This window comes from Lates calcarifer, unplaced genomic scaffold, assembly GCF_001640805.2.
Source record: "Lates calcarifer isolate ASB-BC8 unplaced genomic scaffold, TLL_Latcal_v3 _unitig_4816_quiver_743, whole genome shotgun sequence".
In the NCBI taxonomy this organism is placed as follows: Eukaryota; Metazoa; Chordata; class Actinopteri; family Centropomidae; genus Lates; species Lates calcarifer.
The window spans coordinates 49,184-74,314 of record NW_026117125.1 but is presented as its reverse complement, the minus strand read 5'-3'; the positions used below and the strand labels follow the sequence as shown (position 1 = coordinate 74,314).

General features: G+C 40.2%; 3 protein-coding genes across 8 annotated transcripts; 2 read left to right on the top strand and 1 right to left on the bottom strand.

Annotated features, from left to right (window-relative positions):
- Positions 1-122: 122 nt before the first annotated feature.
- On the bottom strand, positions 123-7,863 carry LOC108902363 (butyrophilin subfamily 3 member A2). 2 transcript variants are annotated; one of them, XM_051068520.1, is made up of 6 exons: positions 7,765-7,863; positions 6,686-6,795; positions 6,103-6,444; positions 5,581-5,874; positions 1,717-1,842; positions 123-1,638 (listed from the first exon to the last, which is right to left on the bottom strand). In XM_051068520.1, the coding sequence occupies exons 2-6, from the start codon at positions 6,792-6,794 to the stop codon at positions 1,103-1,105; spliced, it is 1,407 nt and encodes a 468-aa protein (XP_050924477.1). In that variant the 5' UTR covers position 6,795; positions 7,765-7,863; the 3' UTR covers positions 123-1,102. The 2 variants fall into 2 exon arrangements, with proteins under 2 accessions (XP_050924477.1, XP_018559735.1); XM_018704219.2 differs by lacking the exons at positions 123-1,638; positions 1,717-1,842 and adding exons at positions 3,823-5,043; positions 5,234-5,359 and having other exon boundaries at positions 7,765-7,860.
- Positions 7,864-8,226: 363 nt separating this feature from the next.
- Positions 8,227-18,359, top strand: LOC108902360 (low affinity immunoglobulin gamma Fc region receptor III-like). Of its 5 annotated transcripts, none has more exons than XM_051068525.1 (13): positions 8,227-8,496; positions 8,640-8,684; positions 8,946-9,197; positions 14,429-14,671; positions 15,017-15,151; positions 15,568-15,624; positions 15,776-15,841; positions 16,060-16,122; positions 16,259-16,324; positions 17,454-17,519; positions 17,601-17,660; positions 17,929-17,978; positions 18,120-18,359. In XM_051068525.1, exons 1-12 carry the CDS (start codon positions 8,466-8,468, stop codon positions 17,976-17,978), a joined length of 1,134 nt encoding a protein of 377 aa, XP_050924482.1. In that variant the 5' UTR covers positions 8,227-8,465; the 3' UTR covers positions 18,120-18,359. The 5 variants fall into 5 exon arrangements, with proteins under 5 accessions (XP_050924482.1, XP_050924481.1, XP_050924479.1 ...); XM_051068524.1 differs by having other exon boundaries at positions 17,926-17,978; XM_051068522.1 differs by having other exon boundaries at positions 8,228-8,496; positions 17,884-17,978.
- Positions 18,360-19,251: 892 nt separating this feature from the next.
- Positions 19,252-23,727, top strand: LOC108902379 (L-amino-acid oxidase-like). Its single transcript, XM_051068544.1, is given in 9 exon segments — positions 19,252-19,440; positions 19,918-19,967; positions 20,526-20,548; positions 20,550-20,750; positions 21,014-21,126; positions 21,279-21,480; positions 21,591-21,659; positions 22,167-22,303; positions 22,507-23,727. Coding segments are annotated over 9 exon segments (1,716 nt in total). The 5' UTR covers positions 19,252-19,402; the 3' UTR covers positions 23,390-23,727.
- The last annotated feature ends 1,404 nt before the right edge of the window (positions 23,728-25,131 follow it).

Sequence of the window (25,131 nt, the reverse complement as noted above, 5' to 3'; positions counted from 1 at the left end):
ATATTTCAGTGTATCTAAAAAATCTCTTTTTTTTATCTGACAGCCTCTGGGAATCAAACAGACCATTACTTTGACTAAAATAAGGATTTTTTTTCTCCCAGATTTAACGTGGGAAGTCACATCTGTCTACCTTTAAACCAACTCCAATGTTCAGTAAGTAAAATGGAATTGAAATCCTTGTCATAATTGACAGCGGAGTCCACCGCTGACGGGACAAAACCCTCAATCTGTCAAGGCACCAAACATTTCTAGAGGAGGAAGGTTTTGGTTTTTTCAAACTTTCGTAATCGTACGCGCCTCCCACCGAAGGGCTGACGTCAGACGCCGAAAATCGCACACCTTGGTGAATCTAACAGACGCGATGTGTCGCTTCATGGCGGCGTCGAAGTTTTTAACCCCGGGGATTTAACAGCGAGACTGCCCTTGTCGGAAAAGTTCCCGAAAGTTAAGAGACACCGAGACGACGCGTCCAACAACAGGAGGAGCTGGAAACTCAGTCAGAAGGTCAGTGATGTCTTTAATTAGCCACGAGTTAGCTTGGTGTTAATGACGCTGTTGTCAGGTGTGTCGGCGCGTGTCAGGCGAAAGTTGTTTAGAGCGACAGGTTTAACTTTACTGAAACATATAATGTCCTGTTTCCATGAAGTTCAAACGCACATTTTAAAAACTGGAGAGGTGTGTGGTCACTCAAAGGTTCATGGGATTAACCCACGATGCTGTAAAATTTTACAATCAAATGGAAAGGGGTCTCTCCAGGTAATATTGAGCACGTGCGCTGCACCTGATCACCGCCAACAGCTGCTGCAGTGTAATCCAGTCTGTGTCTGACAGCAGTGTATTGGAGATGTCTGGTCATGACTGTCTCTGTTTAATGAGCTTGAAACGTTTTTGTGGTTCTGCTTAAGAGAGTCCTGACCTCCTTTGTGTCCACAGTAACTCCCCTACTTTTACACCGACTTACTGACAGACAGTTGTAATAACTCTCATGGCCACTAGAGGTCCTTGTGAGGTAAATTTAAAAACAGTTTGTTATTATGTCCTTCCTCTGGTGCCTCCAGTCTTCTGCAGAGTAAATGACAGCCACAGTTGTTGAGGTTTGTGTTTATGTCTCTGAATGGTCTGACTGGAGTCTCTGATTCTCTATCTCCTCCAGTTGTCCATTAATTTGTTCCTTGCAGTCATCTAAAGCTTTCTTCTTCTCTGTCACTATATTAACTGCACAAATGACTGACTTTAAAACTGCGTCTTTGTCTTTTCGTTTTCTCTCAAGATCCTTCTTTACGGTTTCATGCTCTGTGTCGGTCTGAAGATGCTCGTTTTCATTCAGTTTCTCTCTCCACTGACTCTGGACCTCATCCCTCTGGACCTCCACATCATGCAGTAATAATCCAAGTTGATAGATCTGGTCCTGCAGATCCTTCCTGTGATCCATTAAAAAGTTAACTGCTCCCACCACATCCCTGCGCTCTTCTTCTACTTCATTTAACTGCACTTTGAGGTTTTCTTCTTTCTTGTCCAAATCCTTCACCTCCACACTCTCTGTCGTGGCCTGCACTGCTTCTCCTTTTTCATCAACGAGAGTGTGAAGCTCTGTGTAGTTAATTAAACTCCCTGTTGTTGAAGGTTTCAGTTTGTTGCCTGTTGTAAAGACAAAATAAGATACACTGTGAATTGAGGAACAGAGAGGGAGAGTGTGCTGTTTAATGAAGGACTTACTGTTTCCTGTCTGTCTCCATCTCCACACAACAAAGACAACTGCAACAATAACTGCGAAGGCCAAAGCCAAACTGATGATGATCCATGTCTGAGTAGCACTGCTACATGGAGCACCGAAGAAATCATCTGTAATGATAAAACACAGAACAACAACAATTGGACATCAGCTATTTGTGACTCAGTGTCCATATCAATATAGAACTTATTTCCTACCTGAAACATGAATCTCTGTCTCTCTGGCCTGGTTGGTTTTGTTCTGTTGGACTCTACAGGTGAAGCTGTTGCTGTGTCTCTTCTCCACAGTCACTCTGCTGCTGACAGTATAGAGGTCATCAGGACCTCTGACTGTCTCTGTAGGTCCAGCAGAGAGGAGGTTTCCCTCACCGTCCAGCCACAACACCTCAGGCTCTGGATACCAGCCTTTAGACTCACACTCTAACACCACTGCACTGGTTTCTTCTTCATTCTCAGGCCTCGCTAAGCTGATGTTAAGTGAGGAAACGGCACCTGATGATGAAGGGAATAAAAATGTACATTAAAAAATGTAAATAGTCTCTAGATTAAAAATCATGGAAATGCATAAACCAGTATGATCCAGACTGGGATGACTAAGAGTAAGATCTCTCCTTTACACCACTTGGGATTTTGTTATTGATCATATTAACTCTTTATCTTTGAATTCATCACTGTTTGCGAGAGTTTAAACTGACTCACCATCTCTATTTCACTAGAGGAAAAACTGGCTAAAATTTAGCAGTGATGTCAGCTGGCCTAGATCTCGAATTACTGGTTCCCTAGATAACACCAAGGTTCCAAGAATCCTGAACAGAACCGGTTCAAGAACCAGAGCTAATTTAATGGAAAACAGTGGTTTGAGGATCTGCCCTGTGAAGCCAGTATCATGTATCCACTCACCAACAACAAAATCGACTGTAGACTCTCTGCTGATGGTGGGAATGAAGCATTTGTACGTTCCCTCATCAGAGAGTTTCACTCTGGGGAGTGTCAGTGAAATGTCTCCATGCTTCAGTCTGTTGGGGGACAGTGACGTTCTTCCCATGTAGGACGGATGTTTCTTATTCTCCAGTTCAACACCAGAACGCCACACGTGGACAAATCTGGGTTCAAGGTCAGGTCTCGTCCACTCCACAGTCATGTCTGAAGCGTCCATGGCAGGTTCCAGGTGGCATGGCAAGATGACGTCATCACCAACTACTGCCACTATTGGCTGAGATGGACTGACCATCTGAGGCTGACCTGAAAATAAAAAGTACACGGGGCCTATTTAATATTCTTTTTATGTCAAGGAAAGTCATTTTTGTCTCGCTCTCATGCTCCTCCTAGATTCTGAATACGTAGGTTTGATACGCAGCACAAGCTTTAAGGCGTTACCTCCACAGTGACGTGTTAGGAGAAAGAGGACAACAGCATGATGGAAAACCAAAGCACTGATGGCTCTGAGCTGAGGTTTAAAAGACCATCCATCTCTCCGGTGAAGCATCCTGGAGTTTTGAAAACACATGAAATTTGGTTGACTGGATACAAAATAGTAAAAGCAGTAATACTGATATGTTATTAACAAATCTTAAGGCAGGGAGAATATTTTGTGAAGTTTATTGTCAAAACAGCAGGTAATAGATCAGTTTTCATGTGAATACACAATAAGAAACAGCTGCCAACGAGTTAACGCTCAAACTTTAATATGAGGCTTCATAAAACAGCATTTACAGTAAGTCAAATCACACTTATGTCAAAACTCCCAATATTTCTGTCATGTGAGTAAACATCCTACATTTTCTGTGTGGTGTCATACAGTTCCTATAAGTGTAACGTCTGCCATCTGTGGGACTACAGTTACCTGCTTTCTTGGTGTTTAGTCACATGATAAAAAGACTGAGATTTTCTGTATTCACCTATTAAACGTGTTTTTCTTCAGTGTTTATTCAGTAATGTGTTGGGGAGGTTTGTCACTTTAAAAGAGTGAATTTAACATGCTGCAGATCAGCCAGTCCTGTAACTCTGTACATTATTGATAAAACAGTGTTTTGGAATTATAAAGCAGATCCCCCTCCACAGACTACTGAGAGGAATACAAGCAAGTCAAAATGGTTTTCCTTTTTTATGTTTAATTAAAAGTAGAACATAGTTTCAGCCTACCTGTTCACTGGTTCACACAATCACCCCGTCTCAGACAGTCTAGTAACAAAGTCCAGTAAAATCACATGAAAAGGATCACATGAACAGTAATATCCTGCTTTGTTAATCTTTAACGAGCAGCACTATGACAAATATGTTCAAATAATTACATATAGTAACTACTGTACTGTTTATTGTTTACTTAGATTTGATTAGACTGAACTTTGCAAGGCAGGCCAGCTTTATTAATAAAGCACCATTCAAACACAAGGACATTCAAAGTGCTTTACAGTGGCATAGAAACACATTAAAGATAAAACATTAAGAAAACTGAAAAAAAAGCATTTACATGACAATAAAAACAACAGCTAAAACAAGCCAATAAATAGCTCAAAATTAAAAGGGGGTTGTACATTATGAGTAAGCTGCAGGAAATGAAATTTTATGGGATTAGTGAAGTACTTGCATCTTGTTCAGACAGAAATCCTCTAATACTTCCTATGTTTTTAAGGTGGTATTGTCTTGTCTTTAGATAAGAGTCTGTAACTGCACCAAGATTTCTAGCTTGAATTGTAGATGTTAGTGTCATGGATTCAAGGTGAAAACTGACTTTAAATCTTTCTTCTTTGGACCCAGAGCAATGATTTCAGTTTTTCTCTGTTCAACTGTAGCAAGTCAGCTCAAAATTAATCTCAGTCTCAGTCCATCTTGTCTACATGTAAGCTTTAATTTAAGGTTCAGAATAATGTTCCTCTCTTGATGCTAACATTATAGCAGTTTCATTTACCTCCTCTTTGTGACAGCTCAGATTTTTGGAGGTTTTTTGAGTCTCTTCTCGTTCCTTTTCTGCTGCTGTCATTCTCGCAATCACTTCATCTGTTGTCTGTAGTTGTTTTTCAGAGTTGTTGAGACATTCCTCAAGTCCAACTCGTCTCTTTTCCAGTTCTTTACAGGTCTCTGCTAGATTGGCCTTAACTTCATCAGGTAATATGCTGGACAAAAACAATTTATTTCTATACTCCAGCTGCTTCTTCTTCTCACTCATCTCTGTCTCCACCTCTTTCAGCTCTGATCTTAGTTGGTCTCTTAAGTTCTCCTGTTGGTTCCTTTGGTCCATCAGTATTTCCATCACCTCTACCTTTTCTTCCTCTTCTTCTCCTCTCTCTTTGACATCCTTCATTTTATTCATTTCTGTGGTGACATGAAAAATGACGGTAAGTATACGTTATGTTAAATGTTTCATTCAAAAATGGGGAAAACAAGTTTAAACACATTTTGGGTAAATCTGAGGAAAAAAGTTTTGTCATGAAATATTATACATCACTGTTCCTGCAGTAGTATCATGGCATCAAGAGAGAAGTGTAATGAAATTAGAACTTACTACTTTTGTTTGGTCTCCATCTCCACACAACAATGAAAACTGCAATACTTGCAATAAACAAGAATCCAGCAGCCACAATAACGAGGATATGAATGTTAGATTCATGGCATGTAACGAAGACGTCATCTGGAACACAGAGGAAAAAAGAGATTTAATAAAACAAACTGTCCGTTCACCTCAAAACATTTTTCTCTTCTCAACAGGTGTTCCAGACCAATGCAACTGAAGTGAATGGAGCCTCTGTCGTCCCCTGAATACTTTGCTCTGGCTGTCTTAAACTGCTGCAATGAGACACAGCAAGTTGAAGAGTAATGCTGAACTGTAGATCAGGTAAAAAGACGTTCTACCTGGAACATGTATGTGTGTCTCTCTGGCCTGGTTGGTTTTGTTCTGTTGGACTCTACAGGTGAAGCTGTTGCTGTGTCTCTTCTCCACAGTCACTCTGCTGCTGACAGTATAGAGGTCATCAGGACCTCTGACTGTCTCTGTAGGTCCAGCAGAGAGGAGGTTTCCCTCACCGTCCAGCCACAACACCTCAGGCTCTGGATACCAGCCTTTAGACTCACACTCTAACACCACTGCTCTGGTTCCTTCTTCATTCCCAGGCCTCAATAAGATGATGTTAAGTGAGGAAACGGCACCTGTTGATGAAGGGAATAAAAATGTACATTAACATGTTTAGTATAAATGAAGATGCTTAGAAATACATGGACAAACTTTTATTTCCCAGGCGGTTAAACATATAAAAGGCAGGTCTTAAATGATATTAATCGTCATTATCACTGCTTGTTCGTGACACAGATAGTACCACAGTTCCAAGAGTCGTGAACAGAACTGATTAAAGAACCAGAGGTAAAGCCAGCACTCACCAACAACAAGCTCGACTGTAGACTCTCTGCTGATGGTGGGAACGAAGCATTTGTACGTTCCCTCATCAGAGAGTTTCACTCTGGGGAGTGTCAGTGAAATGTCTCCATGCTTCAGTCTGTTGGGGGACAGTGACGTTCTTCTCATATAGGACGGATGTTTCTTATTCTCCAGTTCAACACCAGAACGCCACACGTGGACAAATCTGGGTTCCAGGTCAGGTCTCGTCCACTCCACAGTCATTTCTGAAGCGTCCATGGCAGGTTCCAGGTGGCATGGCAACATGACGTCATCACCAACTACTGCCACTATTGGCTGAGATGGACTGACCATCTGAGGCTGACCTGAAAAGATGTGTTCAAATGCATAAGGTTTTCACATTTAATATTATTTTATGTCAGAGGACCACACCCAGGAAAAAGACCGCCAACCCTCTATTCATCACTGTAAGATCCACAGATTAAATGACCACGTCATTTGTAGACTTTGCACTTTGTACATGATTCATGCCCCTCAGTCATTCTGTGTGTAGTCATACTCATGTGTCTCTTTGTGATTGTTTTGAATTGTGCTTTAAGGTGTTACCTCCACAGTGATGTGTTAGGAGAAGAAAGAAAACGGCGTGATGGAAAACCAAAGCACGGAAGGCCCTGGGTTGAGGTTTCAAAGGTTGTTCATTCTTCAGCTGAAGCATCCTGTGTTGAAAATGAAAAGGTTTAAAAATAGTAATCCCTAGAAAGAATACATAAAACTGATTAAAGCAATAAACAAACAGTGAAGAATTATTTCTGGAGACGAGAAAGTAAAGAAGTAAAGAAAACAGCTACCACCTGTGGGACTACAGTTCCCAGCTTCCCTGGTGCTTAGTCACATGACAATTAGACAGGTTTTCTGTCTTTTGATTAATGGTTTAAATTCATGTATTGCATATCAGTTGTTTTGCTGACATTTCATCTATAATATTGTTTTATAGTTGTAAATGTTGCTGTACATGTAGACCTGAAAACAATATTATTAGCAGTAACCAATAATAATACAACACATCTTCTTTGTAGCGTCCTTGTTTCCACATTCTGACTTTGAACACACTGAAGTCAGAACAACTTGGAGAATGGGACAATTTGAGAAGCATGTGAAGGCAACACGCAGCATGTGAGAGAGGAGGTATGTCACTTCAAAGATGCTGTATGTGAGTATTTAAGTTCAAAACATTCAAAGCTTAATTACTGCTGTCAAACAGGATGTGGTCCAAAGACGTCTTTGTATAAATGTCACTGCCTGTCTCTTGTCTGACAATCTGTCCAAAACACACACAGTCTTGCGGTGGCAGAGCGGAACACTCCCCCGTCATGGTAATGAAACTGGCACTAAGGCCACACACACAACTGTGGTCAGGTTCTGAGGGAAAAGGAGCATTTCCTTGTTTCGTATGATAAAATTGGACGTGTCATATTGTTGGTTATATATGGCTTCCTTTTCATGTGGAGTATGAATTCAACCATTCAACACTCAGCCTCTTTAGAATGATGAATTTCATGTTTTGTAAATCTGCCAGTTCTGTTGAGACACATCCTCTCTACAGACTAATAAGAGGAACTTAAACATGTCATAGTAGTTTCTCCTTCTTTATATTGAATGAAAAGTAAAACATAGTTTGGTCCTACCTGTGACCTGTTGGCGTGTTCACAGTCACCTTGTCTCACACTGAGGTAATGGTCAAAGTCCAGTAAAACGACAGGATGTGATATCCAGCATTCTGTTAATATTTAACAGACAGAACTCTGTTTGATGAAGTTAATGTGAGTATTTAATTAGAAGTCACTGTATTTACATTTTATTGGTTGCAGAGTTTTTAATGTAAATTGTAAATAAGAGTGAAATGGTCTGGTAAAATATTTACAGGAGGATTTACTGCAGAGGGCAGTGTAGAAACATAAAGGTAGATGTATTCATGAGTTACAGACAAGAGACAAGTGCATGCAAGAGGACATTAATTATTCCGGTCAATGTTTAAAATCAACTTAACAGAAAGTGAACAAGACACTGTGTTACTGCAACGTCCCCAGTTCACATCCAGCTTCAGACCTGCTGTAGTCTCCATCCCTGTCCCGCCTCATCTCACCTCTCCACTGTCGGCTCTGTAATACACTCAAAACATGAAAAAGATTGTTTGAACTTCAATCTGCATCCAGATAACACAACTTTGTGCTCGTCAATCCTCCTCACGTGTCGTGATGACTGGTTTTCAACCACAGCAGCTCGTCTATCAGAGAAGTTTTTCAATCTAAAGTTAGCATCGCCTCATCAGTAAATAAGCCCACCAGGAAGTAGACCACTTCAGTCTGATGTTGAGCAGCAAGACAACATGGAGCCCAGAGCTTTCTGCTTCACTCTGTGTGAGTGCGAATCTGTCTCTGTTTCTGTTAGCACTGTCTGTCATTTTCTGTCCCAGTTACAATATTTGATAGAAAAAACTCATTAGATCACATAGATGCTACAAACATGTCTGTGTGACTTAACTCTTCTTTTGTCTCCTCAGTGATGATGGTGATGATCCTGCTGTGTAAGCAGGATCAGAGAGTTGGTAAGAACCTGTTATTTTCTCACTGATGAAAATTATTCAGCATTTTGAAGGAAACAGTTTGTGGAGGAGGATTTACGGCAGGACGTCAGAGAATATGCTCCTTTGTGATTTTTACTGAGGCTGTATTATTCTTTATACATTATTTTGCACTATGCATCATTTATTTAAATCTTGTATCATTAACTTTGAGGTATATTCCAGCAGTTTTGAATTTCAAGAACAAATGTCTTAATTAAATCTCTTTCTTTTTCTTTGTCTCAGATGCAGCTTCTCTTCGTATTGATCCAAACAGATTACAGTTCTTTGAATATGAGACTGTAACTTTTTACTGTGAAGGGTTCTATGGTGAAGTTAGACGTACGACCAGAGGGAAGATACCCTCATGTACAAACAGTGAGACACAGACAGCATCGTCCTGCACCATTAAGAATGTTTATCCAGAGGACAGTGGAGAGTACTGGTGCGAGACTGGAGCTGGAGAAAGAAGCAACAGTGTCACCATCACTGTCACTAGTATGTTTACAATAAATGATCATAATGACAACATGAGTTTAACGTGAAATAAACATCAAACCTCTGTTGTTCAGATGGTCCTGTGATCCTGGAGAGTCCTGCTCTGCCTGTGATGGAGGGAGACTCTGTGACTCTGAGCTGCAGAAACAAGACGACCTCCAACCTCACAGCTACTTTCTATAAAGATGGAGTCGTCATGGGGAACAGCTCTACAGGAGAACTGACCATCCACAGTGTGTCCAGGTCTGATGAAGGACTGTACAAGTGCAGCATCTGTGGTTCTGGAGAATCCACAGAGAGCTGGCTGACTGTCAGAGGTGAGACACAGCAATGTTTCCAAATGAAATGTCTATATACTGCTGTAGCTCACTTTCTTCCTGCTACAGATTTTAACTCTTTAAGTCTTAAGGTTGTTGAATCTGATGGTTGTTAAATTATTGTCAGATTCCCAGCATTTGAAGTTTGAATGTCTGATTGAACTTCAGGGTGTTTTTAGAATTTCCTGTCCGCCATTTTGTAACATTGCACAATATCACAAGCATGAAGACGCTCAAACAGACAATAAAATCAGAAGTTTAAACTTTGTTCTCCTTTTCACTGTTCAACCTTTTCAATCCAGTTCAGACTTTCAAACTTTGCTTTCAACCACTTCATGCCTCCAGACGCTACAATGGATGACAAAGAGACTCGTACTTCCTCCTCCAAGGCCACACCGTGGATCATCTCTGGTTCTGGAGAATCCACAGAGAGCTGGCTGACTGTCAGAGGTGAGACACAGCAATGTTTCAAAATGAAATGTCTACATTACATCCTGCTACAGACTTAAGTAAACTCACTAAATCTGTTCGTTTTTAAATTCCTGTCAGATTCCCAGGATGTAAAGCTAAAGTGTCTTATTCATGTAGGTGCACTCAAGGTGTGTTCAGAAGCTCTTAGTGGCCGTTTTTCTTTTAAGATTAAGTACAACACAGTGCAGTTCAGAATCTAATCCCATATGGTGCAAAGCTGCCGATTTATTTTTTATTTTATTTGAATTAGGAAATAATGCGACATGTAAGCACTGCCATGTCTCATGCACATATTTTTCATTTTAGTTGCACCTCACACAGAGACTCCCTCCTCAGACCACAGCTGCCACATTTACCTGATCTTAAGAACTGTGTTCACCACTGTGATGGTGGCTCTGCTGCTGCTGCTGCTGGGACTGATGCACTGTGGGAAACTCAGAGTGTTTCAGAAAAATAACTCACGTCTAGGTGGATGTAACTGTAACTGTCACAATACAGAAAACAATGGAGTGAATGACCAGGAATAGCACAGTGAAGAGATAATGAACAGGTAACATCCCATCATGCTTCACCTGGATGCACAGCTTTCTATTTGTTCTTCTTTGCATGTGTTATTGTCCATGACATCTTCTACATGTGCACAGTAGATGTTGTCTTTCTCCTACCCCATTCCCCCACCCCCCTCTCTTTCTGTCTAAACCCAACCGGTCGAGGCAGATGGCCGCCCACCTTGAGTCCGGTTCTGCTCGAGGTTTCTGCCTCTTAAAAGGAAGTTTTTCCTTGCCACAGTCGCCTAGTGCTTGCTCATGGTGGGATCTGTTGGGTTTTTCTCTGTAAATCTTATAAGATAAAGAGTACGGTCTAGACCTGCTCTATATGTACAGCGTCTCGAGATAACTTCTGTTGTGAATTGGCGCTATATAAATAAAATTTGACTTTGACTTTGACTTTGACTTAGATGTAGAACAAGTGCACCTCCGCTATATTTTCTATTCTAAGTTAGCTGGTTATTTCTGTTACTTTGCAGCCTGTTTTTCTAAGGTTTCAGAGGTACATGTATCATGTGGTGCGACTGTATCAAGAGATGAATGTTTTAAAAATAAAGTCAGCTGTGGTCAAAGTCAAATACAAACACTGTCTTTTTTTTCACTTTGACCACACCTCTGACAAACTCTGCAGAATAACCACAGCATCTCTACATCTCTGTGAAAAGACTGTGGGGAGCGTGGGAACACGAGAGACTTAGGCTGGTAGCAAACCTTCAGTGCTGCAGTGGCACACACTTATGAACCCACATGTCACTCTGTGGCTGATGCTCAGCCTGAGAATAAAGTATTCATTTTATAAACTCTCTCCAATAGAGATGCTCAGTTACTTGTGATAAAATCAGCTGCAGCAGGTCAGTGCTGCTGGTGATGATGAATTTCACTGACTTTGATAAACAAAATCACATTGATGTTGCATGAACAGCTGAACTATGCCACACAGGAAGATGCCTCTCTTGACCTACTTTACATCCCAGTCTGATGCTCAGACAACAGCAAGACAACATGGAGGTCAGAGCTCTCTGCTTCAGACTGTGTGAGTACTGACACTGACTGAAAAAACAATTAAGATTTAAAGTTAATAAGGGTGGTAAAATATCTGTGATGTTTCACAGATTTCATTCAGAGCAAAGTCTGTGTTTTTGATTTGAAGTATTGTGTGTGGGGTGGTGAAGGTGCCACCACCCCACATATTTCTTTCCTGCTTGACAATGCTTGAAGTTTCTTGGCTGAAATGTTTCTGAGTTTTATTGAGCAATGAATTTCTTATGATGACATCACAAGGCATCATTAAGTTTTCATGATTTAAATCTTGTGGTGGTAATCCCTGGTTGGTTTAATTAGCTTCTTAACTGTGGAGGACTGTGGAGGTTAGTCAGTTTTCTGAGACTGAATCATTGTGATTTTACTGCAGACAATGCTAGAAGCACAAATAAAAGATGTGTAAAGTTACATGGATAAAAGACAATACTGAAAAACCGGAGCGTTCCATCATAGTAATGGCTGAGGATGGTTCATTGGCACCGTGGAAACCATCACCATCATGGAACATGAGGCGGCATATGATATCATCCGCTAATATCATGGCCACTTAGCAACACAATGCCATATTTAAACTCAGACTTAAACTAACATTGTTATATATTATTTCGAATTTTATAGTGAAGTTTGTTTTTAAATGTCATTAACTGTAGCTCTTATGACCCTATAGCCATATGTGGCTGATTGCTTTAAAATCTTAAATGTACTCAACTTATTAGAAAAGACTGTATTACTGAGTTCTACCACTTTATATGATATTGTGTTGGTCAACATGTTTGAAATTGAATTTGCATGGTTCATATAACCCCAGCTCTAAGCTCTTTAGCTAAGGATGCTTTCACACCTACTGTTTTTGGGTTTGGACCTCACCACCTTTCAGTTTTGTCTGAACCAGAATAGCAGGTGTGAAAGGTCCAAAGGACCTAAATTTGGCCCAGTCAGAAGAGATGATCTCTGTTCAGATCAATCTGAACATTGCTTTGTTTAGTTTGCAGTGGGAAATCACTTTTTTTGGATGTCTAAGACTTTTGGGCCAATTACAGGAAGTCAAGTTGAGGTTAAAATGAGCTGTGGTGCCAGATGAGACTGAAAGATATTGTAGATTTTGCTAGCTGGCTATGTCGTCGTCCCGCAAATGTATCTTCCCTGGATGCCAGAGTTTGCAGAGCAGCTTGGTTGTCACCTTTTTTAAATTTTCAAAGGCATCAAGAGGAGGTAAGTAAGTGACCGTTTCACTCCGGTTAGTTTTACAAAGTTTCATCAGAGACACCTGGAATACACCAGTAATCCGCTTTCACTTTTAAATGACGCCGAACCGACCAAAAAGTTCCTCTGCACCTTCCAGCTAGACAGAATTGAGATTTTTTTTGGTAATTTTTAGTCATGCTAGCAACGTGTGTCCAGTGTTGGCAAAGTAATTTCAACAGTCTGGTCCAGACTGAAATATGTCAACAGCTACTGGATGAATTGTAATAAAATTATGATATATTCATGGTTCCAGCAGAATCTTTGTTTTTTTTTTTTTTGTTTGTTTTTTTTTTGGTTTAGTGCTAAAAAATGTTAGTTTACTCCCACACTACACAAAAGTAATGAACAATATAAACATTAATCCTGCTAAACATCATCAATAGCATTATCACTGTGAGCATGTTAGCATGCAGACATTAGCATTTAGCTCAGACCACTGCTATGCACAGTCTCACAGAGCTGCTAGTATACTCTATAGTAGACTCTTGGTCTTGTTTAAGCCTCGCTGTCACCTAGAGAAAATAGCACCAGTCATTTTCAGTTTATATTCTTATTCATATGTTGACCAGAGGCCCATCTCCTGTGTAGGTCTGCCTTTATTCTCTGGCTCCACCTACTCACGTTTAGCTTTAACCACAGAGACTATTTGTACCATGACAGCAGCCCTGTCTCTGAAAAAGGTGTTTCAATGAAAAAAAAAAAACTTGTGCGAACAGCAGAAGTAAGCTACACAGGAAGGTATCACTTCTCACAGACTTCACACGTCAGCCTGATGTTCAGCCAGACAACAGCAAGACAACATGGAGGTCACAGCTCTCTGCTTCAGACTGTGTGAGTACTGAGTCCATCTTTATTTCCTGAAACATTGATCAGAAGGTCATTTGAAGCTAGTGAGGCTGTTAATAACGTCTGTGATGTTTCACAGGTTTTATGTAGCAGAACCTCTTTGAACTGTTTGATTTAAAAAAAAACAAAGGAGTACTTTGAGCAGAAGTATTGTATTTTTCTGTTATATATGTTAGAATATTCTGACCTTAAACAGTAGCTATAGTAGCTGCAGAAATCAATAAAACATGTAGATGCTACAAACATGTCTGTGTGATGTTTAACTCTTTTGTCTCCTCAGTGATGACGGTGATGATCCTGTGTGAGCATGGTCAGAGAGTTGGTAAGAACTGGTTATTTTCTCACTGATATGAAAATTACTGAATTGAAATTTTCAGCAGTTTTGAATTTCAAGAACAAATGTCTTAATTAAATCTCTTTCTTTTTCTTTGTCTCAGATGCAGCTTCTCTTCGTATTGATCCAAACAGATTACAGTTCTTTGAATATGAGACTGTAACTTTTTACTGTGAAGGGTTCTATGGTGAAGTTAGACGTACGACCAGAGGGAAAATACCCTCATGTACAAACAGTGAGACACAGACAGCATCGTCCTGCACCATTAAGAATGTTTATCCAGAGGACAGTGGAGAGTACTGGTGCAAGACTGGAGCTGGAGAAAGAAGCAACAATGTCACCATCACTGTCACTAGTATGTTTACAATAAATGATCATAATGACAACATGAGTTTAACGTGAAATAAACATCAAACCTCTGTTGTTCAGATGGTTCTGTGATCCTGGAGAGTCCTGCTCTGCCTGTGATGGAGGGAGAATCTGTGACTCTGAGCTGCAGAAACAAGACGACCTCCAACCTCACAGCTACTTTCTATAAAGATGGAGTCGTCATGGGGAACAGCTCTACAGGAATTATGACCATCCACAGTGTGTCCAGGTCTGATGAAGGACTGTACAAGTGTAACATCTCTGGATCTGGAGAATCAGCAGAGAGCTGGCTGACTGTCAGAGGTGAGACACAGCAATGTTTCAAAATGAAATGTCTATATACTGCTGTAGCTCACTTTCTTCCTGCTACAGATTTTAACTCTTTAAGTCTTAAGGTTGTTGAGTCTGATGGTTGTTAAATTATTGTCAGATTCCCAGCATTTGAAGTTTGAATGTCTGATTGAACTTCAGGGTGTTTTTAGAATTTCCTGTCCGCCATTTTGTAACATTGCACAATATCACAAGCATGAAGACGCTCAAACAGACAATAAAATCAGAAGTTTAAACTTTGTTCTCCTTTTCACTGTTCAACCTTTTCAATCCAGTTCAGACTTTCAAACTTTGCTTTCAACCACTTTATGCCTCCAGACGCTACAAAGGATGACAAAGAGACTCGTACTTCCTCCTCCGAGGCCACACCGTGGATCGTTGTCACTGTCTTACTGGTGGTTTTGCTGTTCCTCGTGGGACTACACCACTTCGGCAAAAATTACTGGGACAGAGGTAAGCAACTTTAAATACAGGACATATTTCATACAGTTTTCCTGCTGTTTACTGTTTATCACCTCTGCTGTGCTGCACTTCCAAGAGATGTCAGTCAGTCAAAATGTCAGCAGTTGGTTCCAAACCAACTGCAGATTTAGTTGAAACAAAACAGTCAGTTGAGGTGGAGTTGGTGCATTTCGAGCATTTTACTCTGAAAACTGGTTATTTTGTCGTCAGTAACAAAGTTTGCAACAAAATGTGGAGCAACAACCATCAAATCAGTGTCAAAGCTCAGTTACCTCCAGTGCCACAGCATTTTAAGGACAGGATCACGGTTTTTGTTCTAGTTTATGAAAAGTAGAATTCATTTAATGAATTATCTCCTCGGTCTGGATTTCTACTGATGCAGTTATTTTTCCTTCCTCGTACCACAGTGTTGCCCTGCCTGTCCACTCTGATATCTACAACAGGCTCGGCTGAGGATCGAACAGGTAAGAAAACAAACCATACTACACAGTATTTATAAATATTAAAATGAGACACATACTCATACTTATCTTTCTCTGTGCCTGTGTAGGTGTTTGTCTATCTTCAGTATTTGCTCTGTAAATTCAGATATGCTGTATTTTTCTCTCTCTGTAGGGGCCGGTGCAGCTGATGCAGACAGAGAGACAAACGCTGCTGTAACAGAAAACAGGAGGAGGACAGGTACTTCACTCAAAACATGACATGTTTTACCCTGCAGAGGTGTGGGTAGGGTGGAGGTGATGAGCAGACAGCTGCCCCTGGGGTAACAGAACAGAACTACATTACATGTAAAGTTTCTCAGTCAGATACTCAGACTCAGCCTTAACATGATCCAGAGCATCATCACTGATGATGATGTGTTAATGTGTCAGCTGACTAACACTGTCTCTCTACATTAGATGAGAATGAACTGTCATCTACACCCATTTACTACACCCTGGGCGATGATGACACTCAACTCGGTGAGATTCATTGTGATTAATGAGCCATTTGAATGGTAACTGATAAAGGGAATAACTAACATCAGAGAAGTTTGTAGTGAGGTTTGTCTGTAGTATGTGCTCATGTAGTGATGCTGTGTAGTTTCTGTCTCTGTAGGAGCCAGTGCAGCTGACGCAGACAAAGGAACATATGCTGCTGTAACAAAAAAGAGGAAAAAGAAAGGTACTCCACTGGAGACATGAAATGTTACTGTCCTACTGTTCCAGTTATTGTCAACTAGAAACTATCACATCTACATTATGTATTAAAGTGGCTAAAACTGATTGATTTGGTTCAAAAATCCTCCATCTCACACATTAATCCTAACAACACAAGACTGGTACCACAGAGATTGTTCTGTTGTGTTACAAGGATAAAAAGTTAAAAACTAGGGGTCTATAGAGCAGGTCAGTGTTGCCTTTGTGTTAGACATGCAGGCACTGATGATAGGTGTGTAGGTGGAGGTGCTTATTTGAGCTTCCTCAACTCAAACCACTGAGAAAAAAAGAAGTGTGAGTAGAGGGGAGTTTATTATTAGACTTTATACAGCAGAGGGTGACATCAGGGATGTAACAGAACGTGATGCATAAAATTTAAAGTTTCTGCATTATTCTTCATTAAAAATGTTTTCTTAGCTTCCAAAGGAAATACTGTTTTCCTTACACACTGATCTGATACTCTGTTTGGCCCAAATTTAGAGATATTTATGGTTTAAAAACATTAATATGGTACTTAAAGCCCATGAATCAAGCATATAAAAAACTTGTCCAAAATATGAAATTATTAAGATCAAATGAATGGTAGAAGTGATGTTAAGAGAAATATAGATTTGGGTGTCATCTATATAAAAATGAATAAAGATGCACAACAATTGAGGGGGAAAAAAATCCAGAGAAAGTGAAATAGGACCCAGCTTTGAGCCCTGGGGTACACCACAAAGCACAGGAGCACAGAATGAACGTTTATAACATAGCATTTTCTACATTTTAAAGGAATAGTCCAACGTTTTTGTAAATACGCTTTTTACGTTTCTTTGTGAGAGTTAGAGGAGAAGATGTAGCCAAACTTAACATAAAGCTAAGCTATTTTAAGCTAATATTGAAAGTAAGAAGTTGAAGTTTTAAATGGAGTTACATACATCTGTGGGCGTGGTGACCTTGTTTGTTCATATTGTCATTGGTTGCCATGCAACCAGCACAAACTCCAGGAAGTTCACAATTAGACATTTTTACATTTTTATTTTTTGTTTCTTATTTATTGAGCTTAGGAAGTGTCGATCTTTTTATGTACCAACACTGTCTCTCTCCATCAGATGGGAATGAAATGTCATCTAAAGCCATTTACTACTCCCTGGGCCATGATGACAATCAGCAACTTGGTGAGACTCACTGTGATTAAAAAGCCGTTGGTAACTGATAATGGGTCAGTAATAAATAAAGTGAAAGTTTCTCTCTGGCAGCCAGTGCAGCTGATGCAGACAAAGCATACGCTGCTGTAACAAAGAAGAGGAAGCAGAAAGGTACGTCAATAGAAACATGACATGTTATTGTTTTACTTTCCTTCTATTGTCAAGTTCAGGTCACAACTGACTAACACAGCATTTACCCTGTGCATTAAGCAGCTAAAACTGATAAGAATTTCTCATACTGTGCATCCAGAGTATTAATTCAATGTTTAAAAACATTCTAGTCAGTGAAAATTGTCGCAACACACTGACATAATTCCATCTTTTTTGAAAGCAGAACCAAAAGTGTCCAACACCACAGCTTCATCTGTTTCCTCAGCAGGTATCAACCCATCGTCAACAGAAGATGCCTTCTACTCTACAATCAGTTAGGTAACAGCACCAGTTCCAGCTGAATTTCCCAGCACACGTTTGTCACAGCTTTGATTCTCATGCTTTTCCAAACAAAGAAAGCAGTTTTGCAACAAAAATGTCTTGATAGAAAATATTTTTAACTTTGTTTTTCACCACTAGCTCTACTTCATGTCCTGTGTGTCACGGAGGGAGCTGACTGAGGGAGGAGCTTTGAAAGACTGTTTCACTCAGTGTACATAAATTAACAACACCGTGATGTGAGTGCAACAAGGAAGCGACACAGTTGTTCAGATGTTCAGTGTTGTTGTAAATGAACATGCTATTTTAGCCTCATGTGTTTACTGTGTCAGTCTGTATCTGTACCAATAATGTAAAAACAATAACAGAAGAATAATTTTACCTCAGATGTGTCACATCATTACTTTGATGAGCATGTTGATAAAATGGTTCAGTAAAATAGTAAACAGTGTGTGTATTCATATTTCATGACAGTGTATCTCACATTATTGTAAATACATGGGAACTTTGAAGCATTTTAAAAAGGACTGATGTGGTTCATCGTCATACGGCCTTCATCTGAGCTCTGTGTCTATTTCTGAGACCTATCAGTTTCTTATGGTCTAACAGTTAAACCACTTTGTTCCATCTGTGTTCTGTGTTCATGCATGTGAGAACACTGAGCTGCAGCAGCCCTGAAATACACTCTCTGTGGTTGACTGCTAACTTACTTACACTTGTTGTGTTACATTCATCTGAAGCAGTCATACTGAGTTTGTGGTCAACAATGTAATATTATTGTGAACGTGATAAACTACATGTGTGCTAAAGGTGTTTGTCAGGGTCCTTGTTGATCACGCTGATAGATCCTGTTGAACACGTAATCTGCTCTTTAAGCAGTGTCTATCCTGATGAAGAGATATTTCACTGAAACATTTTGATAAGGGAGTCCACTGATTGCACAGGTTCTATTAAAATGAACCAAATACATTTCAAATGTTTTTTAAAACCCTAATTCTGAGACATATACAGTAGTGCAAGTACAGTAGTCAAAGTGAAAGTGTTTCTCTTTATGACAGAAGTGTTGGAGGTGCCAGTGCAAACACTGAGAATATGACACAATGAATGATAAGCATGTGGTTAGTGAATGAAATGTTAAACAACTTTATTTCCTCCTTTCAGTTCATTTTTGGCAGGATTTCCCGTAAAACGAGGTGAAGCACAGCCTTCTTAATGGTAATGTTGTATAATAGGATTTTTTTTTTAGTCATGAGACCTGACCAGTAATTTTAGATCATCTGATTCCAAGGCATTTGTGAGTGATATATATGAGGACCCATCCCCGATTTTAAAAAAGTCAGGAAGTCATGCCATTTGCAGTCAAGCTGGGAAAAAAAATCCAGCACTAACCGAAAGTATTTAAGAGGCCACTTAACTTCAGGTTGATGTTACTGCGCGTTTTGACATTTAAGCTCCTGAAAGGGTAAGAATCTGTCGTTTTATTTGACTCTTTATCTCAGACAGTCGTTAAAATTTCACCATGAGTGTATAAACATAACAATATACCCTTAGTATAGAAATGTATTAAATTATTGAGGAACATAGATAGATGTTGTGTTGTTACATCTACACCATTACATTTAAAAAACTGCAAAACTTAACATTGTATCTAACTGTGTGTGTGTGTGTGTGTGTGAGCAAGTTAAAATGAAAAATTATTATTATTTAACTGTGTACATAAACAATATAGTATTTTATGTGGGCAAAAAAAACAAATATAAATGTAAGGAATTGTGCAAAATGCAGACTGTAGAGCAGAATATGTTACACTCAGTGTAAGAAAAACAACCCTGTACATTTTATCACATTATTACATCAGTTCCTTAAAGTCAGGACTTTCCAGGATTGAATAATGTCTAATGTATTTTTCTCTTCCTCTTCATCCTCATCATGACACCAGAAAGGAGAGAAGACACGTAATAACTGAAATGGAGGTGAAATGGAAATTATGTGGGTATTTTCTAGCAAAACTAATTGAAACTTCTTTTTTGGCATCATATGAGAAACTTTTTTGAAGTCGAGTTGCACAGGGAAAAACAGCAGTACTCTGATTTTAGATGTGAGTTTGGATATCTTTATGAATGAAGGGTATGATACTGTATCTGCTGAAAGTTCACATTTCCTTTAATAAGTTCCTCAAACTGTTCACGGTCTGTGGTTAACACCCACTCAGTAATGTTGCACTTCTGCTTTTTCATCTCGAGGTTTACACTGGCACAGTTTGGATTTGACTGTATGATGAAATGAAGAGAGGTCAGTCAGCTTTTGCAGGACTTTACAGGATATGTGTGACACTCTGTCTGGAAGAATGTTATTTTAAGCATCTTTTTGCAGCAACATCAGTCAAGGGCAAATACAATCAAGTGTCTCATGGCTAGTTGCTCAGTTCTATAAAACTTCACGACTTGCAACTGTGCAACAGCAAGTGTGCTCAATTAAACATCTGTGGAGATTCAAAAGTTAAAAGTTCCTTGTTGGAGTAAGTCATGTGTTTTTTGTTGTCTCCAGTTGCTGTCAGTGTGCTGCTGCTTCACACTGTACCACAGCCACGCTGCTGCTCTCAGCCTGAAGGAGGATCTGGCTGATTGTCTGGAGGACAAAGACTACAAGGTGTTGCTGGAGACTGTGAAGACCGGCCTCCCGCACATTAACAAGTCCCATCATGTTGTTATTGTCGGAGCTGGCATGGCTGGACTCACAGCTGCAAAGTTACTGCAAGATGCAGGACACAAGGTACATGCAACAGTCACCACATATTTTTGGACGTATGACCAGCAGATTGAACTTTGATGGAGTTCGAGGGAGAAGAAAATGCGCTGCTATTCAGCTTCTCCTGACCCAACTGAGCTGTGATAAGAATTGTTGCAGTAGTTGGAGCAGTACCAACAGTATTCAAAATAGTATTAGTAGTATTAATGCTGGTAGCCAGACATTTTAAACATTATAGCACTGACATTACTTGTGTTTAGCTGTCTGTATTTATGTGTTTGAATTAGGTAACCATAGTTGAGGCTAGTGGTCGTGTTGGAGGACGGGTGGAGACCTACAGGAATGAAAAAGAGGGCTGGTATGCTGAACTGGGAGCAATGAGGATACCGAATTTTCACCGGTAAGTTGAAGCGTTACATTAAGCGCGTTAAGTGCCTTGGTTAGAGCGCATGAAAAGTTGATACTGAGTGTCAGAGGGATCTTTCTTCATTTACTGTTTCTGTTCATCTGATAAAGAGACCTTGCAGTCACAAGCTAACTCTGCCTCAACAGCATCGTCAACTGGTTTGCTGAAGAACTGGGGGTCAAGCTGAATGAATTCATCATGGATGACCCCAACACCTTTTACCTGATCCATGGCCTGCGGAAACGGACATACGCAGTGAAAGCAAACCCTGATATCCTGGGATATAACGTGACGAAGAGCGAGAGGAAGAAGTCGGCCGACGAGCTGCTACAGCTGGCTTTGCAGAAGGTACGTCAGACATGGGAAAGGACAGAGAGGTGCTTTAGCCTAACTTCTAACTTCCTGATTTAATTGACTTGATGGATGAAAGAGGCTTTATCCTTTTCTTTTTTTTGTAGGTGAAAGATGAAGTGGAGGCTCATGGCTGCTGGGCTGCTCTGAAAAAATATGACCACTATTCTGTGAAGGTGAAGCATGATGTGATCTTATAGCCTGTTGTAAAGTGAGAACAGTTTGTGTTGAATACACTGATTATGTGAATCACTACTGAAATTTTAGAGATGTACAGATAGCATGAATTAGGTTTGCCATTTCCAAATGTTAGCCATCTGAAACAGTCAACCAATGTTTAACTTGATAGATATGATAAACAACACCTTTGGATCCAGCTTGAGGTCTGCAGAACAGGTTTTGCTATATAAACCTTACTGTTTCACCTGAGGCGTAACTACCACACATGCAGGGAATGCAGTTGCTCTGGGGCCCACGCAGACGCTCACACTTGATGAGTTTTTTGTTGCCACTACCATATCAAAAGAACTGTGTACAATACAATGGGCGTTTGGATGGTAAGCAGAAAGTGTTTACAGTACTCAGTGAGCCCAGTCATCTTGATGTCATTCGTTGATCAGATAAATAGCGTTTTGCACATACAAGCAATTTATGGACTCATACAAAACAACTTTGTTTATCAGGAGTATCTGAAAGAAGAGGGAGGTCTGAGTCCAGAAGCTGTGAGAATGATTGGAGATCTGCTCAATGAACAGAGCCTTATGTACACAGCACTGACTGAGATGATCTACGACCAGACTGACATCAGTGACAACGTCACGTAAGGCCTCAATTCCCACATTTGAACTCAAGACATTGTAATTCAGTGGCAGCAAAGTCAGTTTTGACTCTACAATACATTAGGTTGCTCTCCCAGTCTGCATCCTTGGAACAGTTCATAATCACCTAAATATTTTATCCTACACATCTTCCACAAAAGTCATGAACAAATTGAAATGAACCATTTGTCTTTCTGTTTTGAAGGTATCATGAAGTGACTGGTGGGTCAGACCTTCTCCCCAAAGCTTTTCTTAGTGTACTCGATGGCCCGATCTTACTCAACTCCAAGGTCAAGCGTATCAGCCAGTCAGATAAAGGTGTTGTCGTATCATACCAGGAAGGTCAACAGTCTTCTCTGAGGGACCTTCATGCAGATGTCGTCCTGGTAACAACCACAACCAAAGCAGCCCTTTTCATGGACTTCCATCCACCCCTCTCCATTAGAAAGATGGAGGCCCTGAGGTCAGCTCATTATGACAGCTCCACTAAAATCATCCTCACCTTCAAGGAGAAGTTCTGGGAGGAGGACGGCATCCGAGGAGGAAAGAGCATCACTGACAGGCCTTCTCGTTTCATCTACTACCCCAGCCACAGTTTCCCAGAAAATAGCACCATCGGTGTCCTCCTGGCTTCCTACACCTGGTCCGACGATTCCCTCCTCTTCCAAGGAGCGAGTGATGAAGACCTGAAGGAGCTGGCTCTGAGAGATTTGACCAAGATCCATGGCGAACACGTCAGGGCTCTCTGCACAGGGGTGGTGGTGAAGAGGTGGAGCTCAGATCCCTACAGTTTGGGCGCCTTCGCTCTCTTTACTCCCTACCAACATTTAGAGTACGCCAAGGAGCTCTTCAGACATGAGGGCAGGGTGCACTTTGCTGGTGAACACACAGCCTTCCCTCACGCCTGGATCGAGACATCTATGAAATCAGCCATCAGGGCCGCGACAAACATTAACAAAGCTGCTCTAATGAATTCAGATTCAACTGAATGTCAAGTGCGAGATGAGCTCTGGATGCATCCTGGAGAATGTAGTCTGAGGAAATATTGTGGAATAAATGAAACAAATACCACTTTCATTGAATATTAATCAATATAACCTCTCTGTGCAGTTAGAAATGTGAAAAACTGTGTTTAAACTGAAGTGTTTCATGAAGTAGATTGAAATAAAATCTCCCAAACAACTTAATTCATAAATGTATATTGATAATTATACATTTACAAAAAGCATTTTTCCTCTTTTTACCCCCAATTTTAGAGTCAACTTATAACCATAGTATTCAAACAAAGCACCTTTTGGCTGCAAATGAATAATCTTTTCTTCTTGCCTTAATTATGTTTCTACCTTTGTATTATGCATAATCAATTGATGTAATATCTGAAGCAAGCTATGTAACCATAGAAATAAAACTATAACACACCACAATACATCTGTCATTAAGGAATAAATGCTTTATTTTGGTGAGTTGAGAGCAGATGAACCTCACTGCTGCTCTGTTTGTTGCTGTGAAAATACATCTACACACCAGTGAGAGTGAGACTAGTCAGTCCTTATTTTGTGGATTTAATGTACATAGTATTGTAGCTTAATAGACCTCTTGGTATCAGTGCAATCTCCTCTCCTCCTCTGTCTGAGCGGCACAGTTAGTTTGTATTTGTTACCTGACACAATAACACGCTGATGGACAGACAACACCTACCTTTTCAAATATCTCATTTCAAACATTGTTAGTATGTTAGTACACCATCTGCCCGGCATCAGGCACGATACTGAATCTCACACCTGCCTCTCCTCCTTTGTCTGAGCGACACTGTCGGTTGATTCTGGCACCAGAGCAAATAAAACACTGATGCAGCTTAGTTGGATGTTTGGCTTTACACATCAGCACCCCTCTGTTTTTTGGCTTCCATCCTGACACACACACACACACACAAATGTGGTTGCGTTAGTTTCACTAAAATGTTCTTAATTAGATTATTGCTAGAAACAATGAAGTAGTCACCATACAGTCCCTACCAAGCTCTATACCCTTGCCTGCAAGAGAAGGGTCACTGCAAATCAGTCCAAAGTTGTTCTGAGTGATCACCTTGAACCTATGATGAAACTTTTCTGTCCTGATGGGAGTGGTCTCCTCCAGGATGACAATGCTCCCATCCATAGGGCATGAAGGGTCACTGAACGGTTTGATGAGTATGAAAGTTAAATGAATCATACACTGTGGTCACTGGATCTCAAACCCTGCTGATGTGTTAGACAGTGCTCTCCATCATCAAAACACCAAATTACGGAATATCTTTTGGGAGAATTGTGTTCCATCCCTTCAGTAGAGTTCGGAGACTTGAGGAACCAGCATTACCTTGGCATGATTCTACAAATCTGGAACTGTACTGGGAGGATGGACGATGGACTGTGATAAAAGATTTTATCTGTGTCAAGCAGCCATAGAGGTATCATAAAATGAAACAACATTCCTACGGAGAGCTGGTCTTCTTGACTACAGCCTCGGTCTTAACACTAGAGCTGCCAAAGGAATCTTTAATATGCAGATTCAAATGTTTTAGAGCTGAGACTGCAATTATTTTTTGTACATCTGACAAATGTAACCCAGTGGAAGATACTGTTCCTCCATGTGGTGCACCATGAAAGTATAAAACTGTGGGAATGACTTGCATGTGGTTTGCAAATGAAACATAAGATTAATGAGTGATTATAAAATACTGGTGTTCCCCAGGTCAGCAGTGTTTTTGAAAAGATTCCCAAAAGATGACACATATTCCTCTTTGACTAAAAGTTAAAAATAATGATCATGAGATCAGACTGCAAGAGACGGT

What these genes read in the sequence shown, in the direction of transcription:
- LOC108902363 (XM_051068520.1), bottom strand. Translation starts at nt 6,794, where the DNA reads ATGCTTCAGCTGAAGAATGAACAACCTTTGAAACCTCAACCCAGGGCC. An exon ending in TACAGTCGAGCTTGTTGTTG is followed by an intron (nt 5,875 to 6,102) that starts GTGAGTGCTGGC and finishes CTTCATCAACAG; the next exon opens with GTGCCGTTTCCTCACTTAAC. An exon ending in GACACACATACATGTTCCAG is followed by an intron (nt 1,843 to 5,580) that starts GTAGAACGTCTT and finishes TTATCATTACAG; the next exon opens with ATGATTTCTTCGGTGCTCCA.
- LOC108902360 (XM_051068522.1), top strand. Translation starts at nt 8,466, where the DNA reads ATGGAGCCCAGAGCTTTCTGCTTCACTCTGT. An exon ending in TAAGCAGGATCAGAGAGTTG is followed by an intron (nt 8,685 to 8,945) that starts GTAAGAACCTGT and finishes TCTTTGTCTCAG; the next exon opens with ATGCAGCTTCTCTTCGTATT. An exon ending in AAAGAAGAGGAAGCAGAAAG is followed by an intron (nt 17,661 to 17,883) that starts GTACGTCAATAG and finishes TTTTGAAAGCAG; the next exon opens with AACCAAAAGTGTCCAACACC.